This window comes from Poecile atricapillus, chromosome 1 (assembly GCF_030490865.1).
Source record: "Poecile atricapillus isolate bPoeAtr1 chromosome 1, bPoeAtr1.hap1, whole genome shotgun sequence".
In the NCBI taxonomy this organism is placed as follows: domain Eukaryota; kingdom Metazoa; phylum Chordata; class Aves; order Passeriformes; family Paridae; genus Poecile; species Poecile atricapillus.
Window position 1 is genome coordinate 78,633,372 of NC_081249.1, and position 15,719 is coordinate 78,649,090.

Genomic DNA, 15,719 nt, shown 5'->3' on the forward strand with positions numbered 1-15,719 from the left:
GTGGATTCGCAGAAGCCTGATAATAAAAATGCATCTAAAAGGAGCAATAAACGCAAGGAAGGAGCTGCATTTTAAGAGTGGGAATTGAATTCCTTAGTGATCGTCGTTCGTGCTTTGGCTTCTTTACATAGATAGCTATAATTATAGAATCACAGAACGGTTTGGGTTGGAAGGGGCCTTAAAGAGCACCTAGTTCTAACCCCTGTCATGAGCAGGGACATCTTCCACTAGCTCGAACTGCTCAAAGCCCCGCCCAGCCTGGCCCTGGACGCTTCCAGGGACGGAGCATCCTCAGCTCCTCTGTGCGCCCTGTTCCAGTGCCTCAACACTGCCACAAGAAAAAATGCCTTTCTTATAGCCAGTATAGATCTATTGTATAAACACCTACACCATGTAAAGGACTTCTCTGCAAGGAGCGCATAGACAAGCCAGACGTGCCTTCCTACCTTTTAGTCAGGCTGATGTTCCTAACACACTCCCCCTCCTCCTCCCTCCCCCCGAATAAAGATCATGCCTAAAATATTCCCTTTTCCTCCGCCCGCCATTGTTTCTATCCTCCCCTATATCTCTCCAAGGCTCCCAACCCTGCCTCCTTAAGCCCACCCCTCGGTGCCCTGACCCCCGCAGCGCAGCCGCCATTGCCGCCGAGGCAGCGGCCGCCCCAGCGCGCGCTTCCGCCCCGCCACCGTCATGGCGGCCCCTCTCTATGGTCAGCGCTCCCGTGTCTATGGCCCGCCGCGGTGCATTGTGGGTGCCCGGCGGAACCATGGTGGCGGTGTAGGGCCCGGCTGCGCAGGGCGGAGGAGGCCGCGCTGTGAGTGCCCGGGAAAGCGGCGGGGAGGCTGCGGGAGGGCCCTGAAGGCGGCCCTGGGGCAGGGGGTGGCGCGGGGGGAGGCGGGCCCGGTGAGGGGATGTGCTGCGGCCGGGTCTGACGCTGCGATTCGGATTCCCCCGTAAGGGCGCAGCCCGGCAAGGCCAAGGCAATTCAGCTGCGGGCCGAGCTCGGTCACTCCCTCTTGGCCGATAGTTCCTGGTAGCGCTAAAGAGGCTTCTTCAGGTATTTCCGAAACCTGAGAGGTTTCAGGCTGAGTCTGGGTCCTTGAAGGCCAAGCTGACTGCGGACTGACTCGGTCCTGTGAGGAGCGGCTGAGGCAGCTGGGGGAGTTCAGCCTGGAGAGGAGGAGGCTCAAGCGAACCTTATCGCTTTCTACACCTGCCTGAAAGGAGGTTGGAGCCACATGGGGGTGGCCTCTTTTCCCAGGACAAGAGGAGGTGACCTGGAGTTGTGCCAGTGGGGGTTTAGGTTGGACATTTTGAAGAATTTCTTCACCGAAAGGGTGATTAGACAATGGAATGAGCTGTCCAAGGAGTCACTATCCTTCGAGATGTTTAAGGAAAGACTGGATTTCGGCACTTAGTGCCCTGCTCTAGTTGACAAGGTTATATTCAGGCATGGGCTGGACTCAGCAGTCTCAGAGGTCTTTTCCAACGTGATTAATTCTGTAATCTAAGAGAAGCAGGGATGCTTTCCAGACAATTTGTTAATGCTTCCTGAAACTACTGCAGCCACACCAGATCTTGTTTTTCGCCTGATTTCATGGATCCCCCCTGTTACATATAATTAGCACAGATAAGTTATGGGAACAAATTATTTTCTTGGATCATAGATCTGGCAGTATATGTGCCAGGAGAGCTAAAATGGCTCACTGAGTTTCAGCTGACTTGTACAGCATCACTGAAAAGTGTCAGCTGTCCTTGATTAACAAGCCAAGGCTAGTTACCATTTCACATCTTTTTAAAGGTGTTTCCCTCTGTTAATTTTGTTTTTTGAGTAGAAGTTCAGTAGCAATAACTTTTCTGCCTAATGGGATGTTATTTTGAGCCACTCATTATATTATCATTTTGATGCTGAAGTTGGATATTTTGTTCTCTCATTCAAAGTGACAAACTAACAAAATAAGTAGAGCATAAATAACTTTTGTTTGTGTACCACAAAAGTATATGAAACAATGTAATGGTTTTTTTATTTTGCTTTTTAGTATTTTTTAATAGGTTCTCTTGTCACCTTTAAACATTCAACCTTCTGGTTGGTAGGACTGATACCTTTATGTATCTCTGCAGGTCTCTTTCTCCTGTCCTAAATATCTTTAGTCTGTGACTAATCAATATGTGCTGTGGTGAAGCAGAAATGAGAATCATTTCAGGTAGTAGATTTAAGGTCACAAAATAATAGACTATCCTGAATTGTATACACAAGGATCATCAAAGTCCAGCTCCTGACCCCTTGCAGGACACCCCAAGAGTCACACCATGTGCCTGAGAGCACTGTCCAAACACTTCTTGAACTCTGCCAGGCTGGTGCTGTGATGCTTCCCTGGGGAGCCTGTTCCAGTGCCCAACCTCCCTCTGGGTAAAGAACCTTTTTCTTATACCCAGCCTAAACTTCCCCTGACACAGCTTCATGCTGTTCCCGCATGTCCTGATGGCTGATCACACAGTGCTTTCTGGCACTGATTAACCATCTTAAACTCTTGGCTGGCACAGTGGTTTGGGCTTGCAGGGTCTCCAGGTCCTGTCAGGCAGTGCTGAACACAGGGTGTCTGCATGGCTGAGGCTGGTTGGAGCCTGTTTCACTCTTATGCACAGAAGAACTGATAGCAGAAATTTGGGCATCTGCTGGTTTGGCTTTTAGGACATGCTGAGTTCCTGCAGTTTCTTGGGGTGAGCTGGTGACAACTTCTCCATTTATCCAAGTTTTTTTTCATGGGCTTTGTTTATGTTGCCTGGTGTTCATCAGTGGTTAATGATGAGCACCATCCTAGGCACACTGTGGTCTCTGTGAGCCAGCAGTGCTGGTGGCGGTATCTAGCAATGGTCTGGGGAATAATGAAGGCATCTTCCCATTACACAGTCATTTTGACTGCAGCTTTTCAGGAGGGGAAAGAGTTTAGTTACAAGACTACTACATTTAGGCTGGGAGATCAGTTCCTGGCTGGTGGTATTACTTTGCAAATGCAGCTTCATATTTAAGTTAGAGTCTATGTATCATCTTTCAAGCATATTGGAAAAGATTCTTATTTTGAAACCTGAATAGATTCTGTCAATAAAATGCTACTTAAATTTTGAGGATCATGAGCTGAGTGACAGCTGGTGTAATGTAGTGGGACTTGTCACTGCTTCTACAGTTCCTGGAGCAAAGTAGCTCCTAATGAGTGTCTTACGCTGTAAGTTGTAGTAACAATTTATTTTTTCCCTTAATTCTGTAGAAGTGAAAATGACGACAGCAGCAAGGCCAACGTTTGAACCTGCAAGAGGAGGAAGAGGAAAAGGTGAAGGAGACTTAAGCCAGCTATCCAAACAATATTCTAGCAGAGATCTTCCTTCTCATACTAAAATCAAATACAGGTTAGTAGAATTTTTTGAGTGTTAGGGCAAAGCAGGCTGGGAATGACTGTTTTGTTATAAGCAGTACTCTTGACATTTTCTGAGTACATGTTGATGTGTTTGACGCTGAGCAAGGTCTAGAAATTATGCAGCAGTGCTGAGCAAGTGGGCTAAAAGTGAAAGTCTGAAAAGCAGAGCTAGGAGCTCAAATGCATTGCAGGTGATTGGGGAGGTTTAACTTTAGTGATAATTTGTTGCTGTTTTTGCACATGAATTATCAGAAGAAGATGAGCACTGGAGACTGAACTTCTTGGGCAGTGAAGTGGAAAGTAAGTTGGCATTGGGGCTGAGCCACAGGGAGTGCTGTCACTTGCAGAGCAAGATGGGATGAGAGAAGTGAAGTTGGGCACCTCTTAAAAGCAGGAAAACCACATCATATGTTTGGCAAAGGACGACTTGTTGAGAGCATTAGGAGGAGGCAGGGCAGCCATGGAATAGCACTCAGGCAGTGGGATGTGTTGGAAGAGCTGATGTTAAACTGCAGCTGATATTAAGCTGTAAGTAGTGTACAAAGGTCTTGGGAGAAGAAATTTCTTTAACCGGTGAGAAAGAGAATGTGATCTTAGGAATATTTTCCTATGTTTGAAATGCCTGATAAATTTTTTATCTTTTTGAACGAATGAATAAAATCAGCAGTCAGTATCACAGAATTTAAATTAAATGTGTCAATCTAAAAATGCTCATCTTATCTAATTGATGTTACTCTTGTCAATGAAATTACTGTTAAGGTTTTACTTTTGAACTTTTTTCTGTAGATATTTACCCTGTTAGCTCTTCCCTCCTGTCCCTTTGGTCTTTAAGAGTATTTGTAAGGGAGCTAAGTGTTTTGGAGAATACCAAAACAAACAACACAGGAAATGCTGTCAAATGCATTTTGCTGTTATGGAGAAAATTGATGGTGGTTTGTTTTATAAAAAAGTGGGGTTTGGAGCACCAGTCTGGTGCTTTGGAAAAAGTCTGTGGGCACACATATGTATGGGACTATATGATGTATGTTTTAACAAATCCCTCATTTTGTGTGAGAGGGAGAGATGGAGGGAGCATCAAGTGTCTTCTGTTCTTCCTCCCAAACACCTAATAAAAAGTTGTCTTTGTTAAACTTCCAGGACTGGATCACTGCAGGAAAAGTACAGCATTTCAATCTCACTCATCTTTGTTTGCATGGCACTTGGTTTGGGGAGATTTTGCAGCTCTGACAAGGATTCCACATTCAGGCTTTTAATTTCAAAAGCAAACAAAATACTTCATCATAAAGACAGGCTGTGCACACAATGTATTTGTAATGGCTCAATTCTGGGTTTCTTCCAGGCACTCTTACTTCCAGCACTGAGCTCACAGGTAAAAGCAGTCACTGGTCTTTTTTATTTGCTAGTTCTTTTCAAGATATCCACAAAAATTTCAGCATCCTCTAGGAGGAAATTAATGTGGCTCAGATTTATGTAGTTCATTGCTTTTTGCCTGTTGTTACCTAAAAGAGGGGTGACCATGGATTTATTTACAAGGTGTTTTGCTTGTTCTTCCAACTTTATTATTGATCATGGTCTGGGCTCATGGAGAAGAAAAGATTTATGAAAAGGATGTTCTTGTCTAAGCCTTAGAGATTGGGTTTGCAGCAGCAACTTCGGGTGGTAAAACAATGAAGGAAGGTGACCATGATGTTTATGAATGTCTACTAGGACATAGGGACTGGACTGCTGGACAACAGAATATTTCAACATAGTGAAATACAGATAGATGTTGCAATCTTGTAGAAATATAAGTAGGGTCTTTTCATTCATTCAAGAGCCATGAGAAGGAGCATGAGCGTGTGTCATGGCAGGTCTGTGTGTAGTGCATACATACATCGGAGGGTTCTGCTGAGGAGAGAAGAAACATACATTTACCTGGAACCCCATTCTTGTTCCCTATCCTTACCTGTTCATCCCAGGATTTACTGGGCTATATGAAAAAAATGTCCCCAGCTGCAGACTGTCAAACTTCAGGCTTTTTCCCTGTTTGTTGTTTTAGACAGACCACTCAGGATGCTCCTGAGGAGGTGCGTAACCGTGATTTCAGAAGGGAGCTGGAGGAGAGAGAGCGAGTTGCTGCAAGAGAAAAGAACAGAGACAGACCAACCAGAGGTAAAAACCAAGAAACAAAAATCTTAACCCTTTTGTGAAACATTTCTCTTGCATGAAATTTGGTGTTGTAAGAAGTTTGCTGTTGCAGACAGCATGTCATGAGAGTAGAATTTAGGGTATTGGCCTGATAGTTCAGAACTGTTGACCTGCAAGGGAATGTCCACTGGCTTTCATGCTGGCTTCATGCTAGCAGAAATCTAGGCCAGCCAGTAGAAAAGCATGCCCAGCTGATACAGTATAATTTTAATGAATTGGCAACAAGGGTGTACAGCTAATAAATGTCTTTTTTTTTTGTACTTGAACAAGCAAGACAGGAAGGAGAAAGGGTAATGGCTCATCTTCTGCTGTTACAGCACCAGTGTAACAATAAATCTGTTTAAAAGTATGCAATTCTTTTCAAATATGGTGAAGTAATAACAAAATCAAAGAGCTTTTTGAGAAATACTCATTGTTAGTATTAAAGTACAACCTCTTGTACTTTAGGTTTAGGTGTGAAGCTGTTGCATGGCTTTCAAATTCACAGAAGAAAGTAGATGTAGTTTGGACCAAACTAGCCAACAGTAATGCTTTGATATCATCCTAAATGGGAACCCTCCAGTTGAATATATATAATAAGAATATTTCTCCACATCTGTTTTTTCTGGGATTTTTCTAGTTGAAATAATAATGACTTAAAAAAACTTCTGGAGGCCAGACTGTAAGTTTGAGATGTTATTGCTGCTTTTGAGGCTTCTTAGGTGGTGGAATTAACATGGGCATTAAGATTGACAAGTGAGGGAAAAGCAAACATAAACTTGTTTCTCTTACTCTAATGCAAGACAAATTGTGAAGATTTTTGCTTTCTGACATTAGATGCTGTTAAATGAAGTGACTTAGACACTTCTTCTTTAACTTTTACACCACAGAACATACATCATCATCTACTGTGTCTAAGAAGCCTCGGCTAGACCAGATTCCTGCTGCAAATCTTGATGCAGATGATCCTCTTACTGATGTATGTATCTTCTTTTCTGTCTCCTTTCATTATACCCTGCCTTAAAGATTGCTATTAATGCAATAGGTATTTCTAGGTTGCCTTAAGATTTCGGATAGGTTCCATCGTATTTTCCTTTTACAGCTTCTGTACTGTGGTGAAAGTACAGAGTGGTTCAGAGGGTTCTGGTCCATGCTGTAATGGTATCCTTGGAAAGCAGAAAAAATCTAGGAAACTAAAAATACCACTTACAGTATGGGGAACTGCCACTGGCTTAGTAAGAGTTCCCCAGGGGTAGAACCGTTGAGATACCTGCCAATGACTGCATGAGCAACAAATGCTTGCCTTTGACTATGCTTCCTTTTGCTGATATCTAGCAGTTAAGTCAAAGGCTTGACAACAAGCTCTGGGTTTTTTAATCCTGTGGTATTTGGTCCCAGCAGTACTGGGCAGGGTAATCAGGCACACAGAATGACTTGTATCGCAATGATTAGAGAGTGATTGGGGACAGCCATTCTGGAGTCTAGCCATTACATAGCATTTTTAATTGCAGTCATCCCAAAAGCACAAACATATTCGTCTCTTGACTTTACTATAAAAGAGCAAAAAGCCTATTTGAATTGCATTTGTCACTACCTTTTGTTCAGAAATCAGCCAGCAGCAAATTGTAGCCTTAGCTAGGCAGCCCAGGGCCATTTTTTATTAAATTAAATGAACAAGCTGATTCTTGCCTTCCATTTGTTACTACTAGGAAGATGATGAAGATGAGGACTTGGAAGACAGTGATGATGATGACACTGCAGCTCTTCTGGCTGAACTGGAAAAAATCAAGAAAGAACGGGCTGAAGAACAAGCTCGAAAGGTAAAATCTCACACATTAAAAAGCACCTTTTTTTTTGTGAACTGCTGTCTACTAAAACTGGTATGCCTGAAGTACTTGGGATGAGTGAGAACTGATAAACAAAGAGCTGTTCAAACCTCTTCTCAGGTATGATGGATTTGTTCTTCTATCTAATAATTACTAAGATTTTTTTTCTTCATAAGGCATACTGAATGTTTTAGTCACTGAAACATTTTATTCACTTTTCCTTCACTTGTATAGGCAGTGAGTCAAGATAATCTTGATTTCATGTGCAAGTCATCTTCACTCAGCTATCATACCAAAGGATATAGTGGCATTAGTGAGCTGCATGCAATCCAGTGTAATTTAGTTTAACTAGCTTTTATGAAACACGTAATATTAATTTTGTTTATGAAATAAAGATGTGTGGTTTTTGGTGCTGCTTGTTATGGCTGCTGGTTTTATACAGTAATTGTCCTTTCACAGCTTTGGTGCTGTGTTGCAAGGAGCACCAGTTTGAACTGTAAGACCAGAACTATTTTCATCTGATCATACACAGACAAATTAATTTAAAAAATGTCTCTGCAAAACCAAATAACAATACAGCAGTCTTTTCAGAACTGGGAAGCTCAATTCACATGTAGCTTTCATACCTCTCTATAATCTCTCTCTCTACAGACAGAAAACACTATGTTCTGCCCTTGAAATGGGAGGAAAGTCCCTGTAGTTACAGATGTTTTTCTGCGAGTGGGATTAAATATTATGCTGGTGGTGCTATTACATCCTTGGTGTAAGAGAGATTGTTGGGATGGAGTGCATTAGCAAAATTCCTAACTGTTGATTTGACTTCTAGGGACTGGGAGTTTGGATTAGTTTCTGGGAGTGATCTGTGTTGTCAAACTTACCATGTTTTAGGTTTGTATCGTGTACTGGTTGTAGCATTGTATTTCAACAGTTTAGAGTCCAGGTATTTCATCTGCACTGCTGGAATACTCTCCTCTGGTGGTGCAACAGAGGTATTGGATGTGTGCAGCATTCCCTCATCTGCTTTTACTAAGTGCTTTCTCTTTTTGAGTAGGGCTTAAATAATTTTAGTGCTTTTGCAAAACATTGGTTGCTTCATTTGGAGTGGTTTGTATGCTTTTGTAAGTATACTCCCCATTAGTGTAAAACAGAACAAAAACCCCAAATCAAACAAAAAGTCTGTCAGAAAACCAAGCCTCTTGTCACCTGTGTATGAATTAATCTGAGGTATTTTTTTAGAACATGCTAAATAAACACATTAGATGCTGATCAGGAGGCTAATCAAAGGCTGCTCTGACAGCATAATGTTTTAATGCCTCTGAACTACTTGTAGCCTTTCCTGTAGCTTAACACACACATTAATAGTTTAATGTTTTTCATGAATGCTTAGCTGGCAGTGAACAGAGCTTCCAGCAGACACTAGGAACAGCTAGGAGAGGATAATGTTTTAACTGCTGTTGGTAGTGTTGTAGTTGTGAGCCTGTTCTTGCCTAACAATATAAAAATTTACCTTTAGAATCAACAAGGCCTATAAAACCAGTGAGCTCTGCAGTTTTGCACTTAAAACAGTACGCAAGGCTAAAAGCTGTAGCATGCTGCTTCATTGCAGAAATTGTGCTGTAGAAGACTGTTACTACTTGATTGCCCATCTGGCCTATGAGAGGTCTTCTGCATTAAAGGATGTCTGAAATTGTCTTTTGCAGTAACAACATGGTGAAAATTATTTAAAAACACTGTCTACAATTCGACCATGTATTCCTATGTGAAATGTACTGAACTACAAATAAGCGTAGCCATGTGTAGGAAAGATTTTTACCTCAGCTGGCCTTGCACAGTGCTTAAAATGAAAGCTTAGGTCTGTGTGGATTTTCCACTTTGCTTGATAGTTGAAAGCATGCATCAAGATTAAACAGCATGACTTGTCACATTTCAGTGTAGAAAACTTGCCTTTGGAAAATAGTGGTTAATAAATTGAAGCTCAGACAACCAAGTGCCTGCTTTTTTATCATGTGTGGAAAGTAGGAACATCATAATCTCCATGAAATTCTAGTTTTGTCGCTAGAGGGTGCTAAAGGCCATGAAGTATTTGGGATAGCACTTGTTTTATTTTGCTGTCTCTTACAGGTATAATGTGTTACACCTTCATAACATACATACCAGCAGCAGGGTTTGTCATGTCCAGTGCTGCATGCATACTGAATGAAATCGTGTTATTTATTTTCAATAGTGCCTACTATTGCACACTCAGAATCTAGATCTACAATGTTCATCCTTTCACTGGTTGGTGGCAGGTAGGCTCTCTTTAAAATTGGCATCTTCAGTATTGGCGTCAATAGAGGGTGCTCTACTGGTACCTGGAATTTTATTTTCTTGTGACTTTTTTGGGGAATAGGAAACTAAGACCGTTTTGATGGAAAAAGTAAAAGCCAGAGCTGGGCACAGCCTTGAAAAGAGTCTTCAGGAGTAAGAGTTATCTTTGGAAAGAAGTCTTAAGTTTGTTTGCTTTACTGTGCAATCGGTTTAGATTATGCCTTGTTTTCCATGGCTTTGAAATATGGTGTTACTGGCTAAGCATTTTAGAGTTATTTTGTATAAATTCCTTTTCCCTTCAGATGCATGGAATTTCATTTTATTATGTACTGCAAGCCATAATTTAGACCTATTTTTGCAAGTAACCTTGTATTAATAATTCAGATGACTTCAGAATAGCATCTCATGTAAAGTCTTAACTGTAGTTAATACTAATCCATGTGCAGGAATGCTTTACGTGCTGAAATGCTGCGGTCCACAGTAGACAAAGTGGGTAAACCAGTGGCCAGGCAAAGGGAAACTGTGGAGTGAATACCTCTTCTCTCTTCACACTCATCATCATTCTCAAAACCTATTGTTATACAGGCAGATTAATGTGTCTCTTCTTGTCATCTTCTTGGAACATCCCAGGCTCTTAACAAGATTAAGTGGGTAAACTACTGTAATATATCCCAAACCTGTGCCATATGTAGATTTTTCCCTGATACTTTAGTTATTTTAATTTATTAAAATGCTAGTCCAATTACTTATGGTACTTCATTTGGAGTAAACTGTATTTTTGTTAATATTCAGTCATCACTTTGGTGACCATTATTTAAGTTGCCATTAAAGGAGAATGGCTTCTTTCCAAATGCATCTGTGGTGAAACAGCAGTTAAAAACAAAATATGAGAATCTGCTTTTTAGGGGGCATCCTATTCTCTGTTAACTTCCCTTATGGGTAACACCAACATCCATAGAAATCCTCTAAATCTTAATTTTGATAATATTAATATTAAGAGGTTTTAATAGTCTGTCAGCCAAATAAACAGTTCCTCTCAAAGCTTGTTAACTTCTCAAAATGCTTAAGTTCCCTGAAGTTATGTAGAATCATTAAATAAATACTATGGATGTTTTTGAAAATTGTTTGAGCGTGGGTGTCCTCCTGATGTTTTTCTCTACAATTGTAATCTCTTGTTTCTAGTAGACACTGAGCTCACCAGGAAATTCTAGTTTTGAAAGCCATTTCTGTGGAATAATTCTAGGTCTGCATAGAACTGTATGAACACTAAATCGGTGTCTGTGTTAACCATCCATGGATAGGTTTCAGGAAACATTTCAATATTCTAAATTAAGCTTTACAATGCTCTTGTTTTTCAGTTTTCAAGTCCTTCATTAGAAAGTAAATTGAAATAAAAAGAAACTGCAAATCAGTGAGCAGCTGAATGTATGTGTGCAGTTCTGGCAAACCGGTTTTAATATCCAGTTGTTTTTTGCTTAACTGAGAGCAGACTTTAAGTTTTTGATTTGTTTTCTTAACAGTTTTATTTCACCAAGTTCCTCTGTAACTGAATGTATTACTTTACCAGTGATCAGAGTAAATCTCAGCTCTGCCCCGTTTTAGCCATGTCACAGGCTTTCAGATAAAACATCAGAAAATGAGTCTTGATAGATATTAACCTTTCCACTTAAATCTTAAGGGTCTGACTAAAACACTAGAAGACCAAATCAGTGATTAAGAAAATTTCAGTAAAAAGGCAAAAGCAGATGGCAGAGTGTGTTTCTTCATTCAATGTTTGAGACATGCCAGGAACACTTAACCCTTGCCAGGAACAAATGATAACATCCCTTTCTTTGTGGACAAAATCACAACAAAGCATGTGGATACAGCCAGTGTGATTACTTGGTGCTCTTTGTTTTTGAAGTTTCAATGAATAATTTGAATCTCTGTGTTGCACAGAGTTAGTAACTTGCACAGCATCAGATAACTGGGGTGGATTTATGCGTTCTTGAATTTCATTCCCTGCTGCTAAAGGCACTGCTGTCATAGTTTGTCATTCAAAAATTAGCATTTAAATTAGGTTATGCAATTTTTATTTTTATTTTTTTTTAAACTTTTTTTCAACCTTCAATGGAATGCAGTTATTTCAGGTTCTCTTTAAGCTGCTCAATATCTGTAAAAACTGAATAGGATAACTAATGTTAATACAATGTAGTCATTTGGAGAATTTTAGCACTTTCTGTAAAAGTAATCTTGCTCTGTGCTAAGGGAGCATAGGGACTATGCTCAAAATAAACACGGTAACGATGTTTTTCTTTCCTTTGCAGTCAGAAACAGGTATGCCAAGGAAAGAAATTCCCAAGATTGCCTCTGCCACTTAGTTCATCTGCCACTTTCCAGTCCTCTGCAACTGCAGTTGACTTAAGTCAATGCAGTTTTTTTGCTAGTAATAATCAGCTGTGAATTCAGTTGAGCCTGAAACACCAAGCTGGGGCCAACATACAAGTTGTGTAACCCTAGCCTGCGTGGTGGTACAGTGGAGACGCAGTCAGTAGAGCCTGGAGTGTGGCTGGTCTCCTGTGTCATAATCTAGTGTGAACACAAAAGCTGTCTTGGCTCCCTGTTGTATCCTCTAGGTCTCTGCCAAAGTGTGAGCTCAGGTCCCTATGGGACCATGTCCAGCTAAATCCTTCTTCTAGTCTTACACTAGTGCTTGTAGTGTAACACTTCTTAAAACTGTTACTTCAGGTTTGATTTTTTTTTTCTATCACCACATTTTATCACTTAATGCTTTTCTTTGTTATCAGAAATTGAACTATGTCAGGCTGATTGAGGCTGAAGGATATTATATGGGTTATGTCAAAGCAGATAAAAGCTAGGATGATGTGTAACATGCCTTTTAAAAATCTTAGTACAGAAAATTAGAATGTGCATCTGTTTGTAGGAAGTGCATTGGAGTACTGTACGCATATTTTTTATGATGCTTGATACTGTCTTTATCTTTCTGTAGTGATTTTGAATATTTGCCATTCAAATGACTGAGTGCTTTTTGCTTCTCTTCATGAATGCTGGAGAGTGCTGGAACCATCAGCATTTTAGGAACTGATGAGATTAAATCTGAAATGGGGAGAGGGAGGGAAGAGGAACTGCAATTCCTCTGGAAAAGGTGCTGGCTGACTCCAGTCAATTTTTGACCACTAAAAAAACATTGTATGTGGAGTGCCTTGTAGTTCTCTATATGTCAGTGGTGTGTGGAGGGATTTTTCATGCATCATAAAAACCCAAACCAATATAGTAATGTCTGCCTCAGATAACATAATGCATGATGCACAGGTTCAGTAACTTTGGGTCATGGCTGAAGTTAGTGTCTTAGAAGTTTGAGGATGAGACTGTGCCGTGTTCTACCTGCCACCTTCAGAAGAGTTCACCTGGAGTCTAGCTCTAAAATGAGAAACTGCTGCATCTGTTTGCATGTATAAACTTGGAAGAAGTTCTCTCCACAGAACCATTTTTCAGCAGAGGACTGTTAATTTCTTACAATGGTCTTAATAGTGCTACATTCTCTTGATTAGGAATTTTTGGTTTGTAGCTTTCTCATTTGCTCTCAGTGTTTTTCCCAGGCCTGTTGTGTTTTCAACACCTCGCTTTTAATGGAGCATTGGAGATTAATCTTAATGGTGCAGAGAATGGTTTGGGTTGGAAGGGACCTTAAAGGTCATCTACTTCCAAGCCCCTTGCTGTCAGCATGGATACCTTCCACTAGATCAGGTTGCTCAGAGCTCCATCCAGCCTGGCCCTAAACACTTCTAAGGATAGGGTACCCATCCAAAATTTCACCTACCTGATCAATTTAATGGAAAAAATATTGTAAATTTTAGGTAACAATAAATAACTTAGTATTGATTAAATGTTTGAAACTAGAGAACTCTGGCTAGCATCAGCATCAAGTTTAGCATTTAAACCTGGTAAACTCCAGCAGCAAAGAAACATCTTCCTCTCTTGGGATCCTGTAGAAGTCCTCAGCAATTAAGTTTCTGCAGGTTTGTTTTTTATTTCCCAGCTTGGAGAACAACCTCGACCTCATGATCTCTTTGTTCTTAATTTATATAATTTTTAAAAGCCATGGTTTGATTCTCCTGCAGTGCTAACGAGGCTTCAGTTCATTTTTTAACCAGTGTCTTCAGACCATACTTCAGAGTAGAAAAGCTACTTTGTCATCCTAATTTAAATAATTACTTTTTTTTTTCCAACTAGTTCTTTCATCGAAGAACACTCCCTGCAATATTCATGAAAGCTTGTGGAAAAATATGAAAAATGAATATTAAACATTAATTTTGAAGTCTGTAAACATTTAAGTCACTAGATGTGCTAATAGAGCCTGGAATCGTGGGCAGTGAGATTACTTTGTGTTGCTTGTAGTGCATTGCTTCATGTAGGTTTGAGTCATATGCATTTGACAGTACAAGGACAAGAAAATTTGTCTGCTTCTTAATATTGAAACTCTTAAATAGTCTTATGACATGCTCTGTTCATTTCGCTGTGGGATTCCCAATATTCTTTTTAATTGGTCCCTAGGGAAGTTGTAGTTGTAAAATCCAAACAGCTGCTGAAAATAGAGAAGTTTCAACATGCTGTATGGTTTCTTCTACCTAGTAAATATTGTACAATGTACTGTCTTTTCTTATGAGGATAAAGAAAATCTTTTAATGTGTATACAGTTTTTAATATAATAAATATGTATATGGTAAAGCTAGAATTTACCTTAATATTTGATGACGCATCAGAGCTAAGTAGAGTATGAGTGTTGCTAGTTTGACAGTTTATTAGCAGAGTTAATCTCTGTAGAGTATCTCTGCTTCTATCCTTATCTCCTCATACACAAACATGATGAAAAGTCTGAGCTAAGAATTAAAGCTACATCTGTGTGAGTGTTCAAAGCTAAATAATGTGTATCTCTACCAACTAGAGGACAAGAGTGGCCTAGAAAAATAATTATATCCATTTCTGGTTTTCAGGAACAAGAGCAAAAGGCTGAAGAAGAAAGAATCCGAATGGAGAACATCCTGAGTGGTAACCCACTGCTGAACCTTACTGGGCCAGCACAGCCTCAGGCAAACTTCAAAGTTAAAAGGAGGTACTGTGCAGTCTGTTCATTGACACCCATCCCCTTGCTGACTCTTGCTGTTCAGAGTCAGAAAATGTTATCACTGTAGTGATTTCTATTTCCTTCCTCAGATCTTGTCACGGGTGTGTAGGAGATAGCTTGGGATAAAAATAGATCATCTTTTTGAAAGACTGAAAATGACTAATGAAAGACTAAATGACTAATCCTAATGACTAGTTGTTCAGTAAGAGGGTCAAATTCCATTTATTTGTTTTTGTGTATCACACCTAATTTTCATACAAGTTTACTGAAATTAAAAACTTTTGTTTTCAGGTGGGACGATGATGTCGTCTTCAAGAACTGTGCCAAGGGGATAGACGAAACGAAAAAGGACAAAAGATTTGTCAATGATACTCTGCGATCAGAGTTTCACAAAAAGTTCATGGAAAAATACATCAAGTAGTACAGTTTTATGTGCAGTAGTGTGGAAGGACTTGGTAGGTCGTGGCCATTCCCTCCCTTTCCCACAGAATTTAAGGCTGAATGTTTGGTCATGGATTCTCAAATGCTTTTTCAAGATCAGCAGCACCTTCATAATTAATAAGTGCTATGATCTGGAGTTTTTATTCCTGCATCTTGTTTTCCTTTACAGTTTTAATTAAACCAGTTTGTGTCTCATGAATGTTTTTTTTCTTTGTGTGTTTACTTTCACTATCCACCTTGTAAATGGTAAAAGAGAGAAGCTGATTTGCAATAAATACTGCTGATAATTTAAATAGCTTTCCAAAATGCCCTGTATTTGTAGTGGTGGTGGTTTGTAACTTAAACATCTTAGATAGATGTCAGTATTAATCAAAGGTGAGGAAGAGCTGAGTATGGTAAGCAGTGTGAACTGAAAAGAACTATACTTTCTGTAGCAAACTG

The 15,719-nt window shown here is 40.1% G+C and overlaps 1 protein-coding gene across 1 annotated transcript; it reads left to right on the top strand.

Moving 5' to 3' along the window:
* Positions 1-684: 684 nt before the first annotated feature.
* CWC15 (CWC15 spliceosome associated protein homolog) lies at positions 685-15,477 on the top strand. The gene is made up of 7 exons (XM_058858998.1): positions 685-814; positions 3,267-3,405; positions 5,452-5,564; positions 6,470-6,558; positions 7,289-7,399; positions 14,707-14,825; positions 15,129-15,477. Exons 2-7 carry the CDS (start codon positions 3,275-3,277, stop codon positions 15,256-15,258), a joined length of 693 nt encoding a protein of 230 aa, XP_058714981.1. The 5' UTR covers positions 685-814; positions 3,267-3,274; the 3' UTR covers positions 15,259-15,477.
* The last annotated feature ends 242 nt before the right edge of the window (positions 15,478-15,719 follow it).

Excerpts from the sequence above, each read along its gene's own strand:
- CWC15 (XM_058858998.1), top strand. The coding sequence starts at position 3,275 with ATGACGACAGCAGCAAGGCCAACGTTTGAACCTGCAAGAGGAGGAAGA. Across the intron at positions 6,559-7,288 it reads CAGATGATCCTCTTACTGAT|GAAGATGATGAAGATGAGGA; the intron begins GTATGTATCTTC and ends TGTTACTACTAG. Across the intron at positions 14,826-15,128 it reads AACTTCAAAGTTAAAAGGAG|GTGGGACGATGATGTCGTCT; the intron begins GTACTGTGCAGT and ends TTTTGTTTTCAG.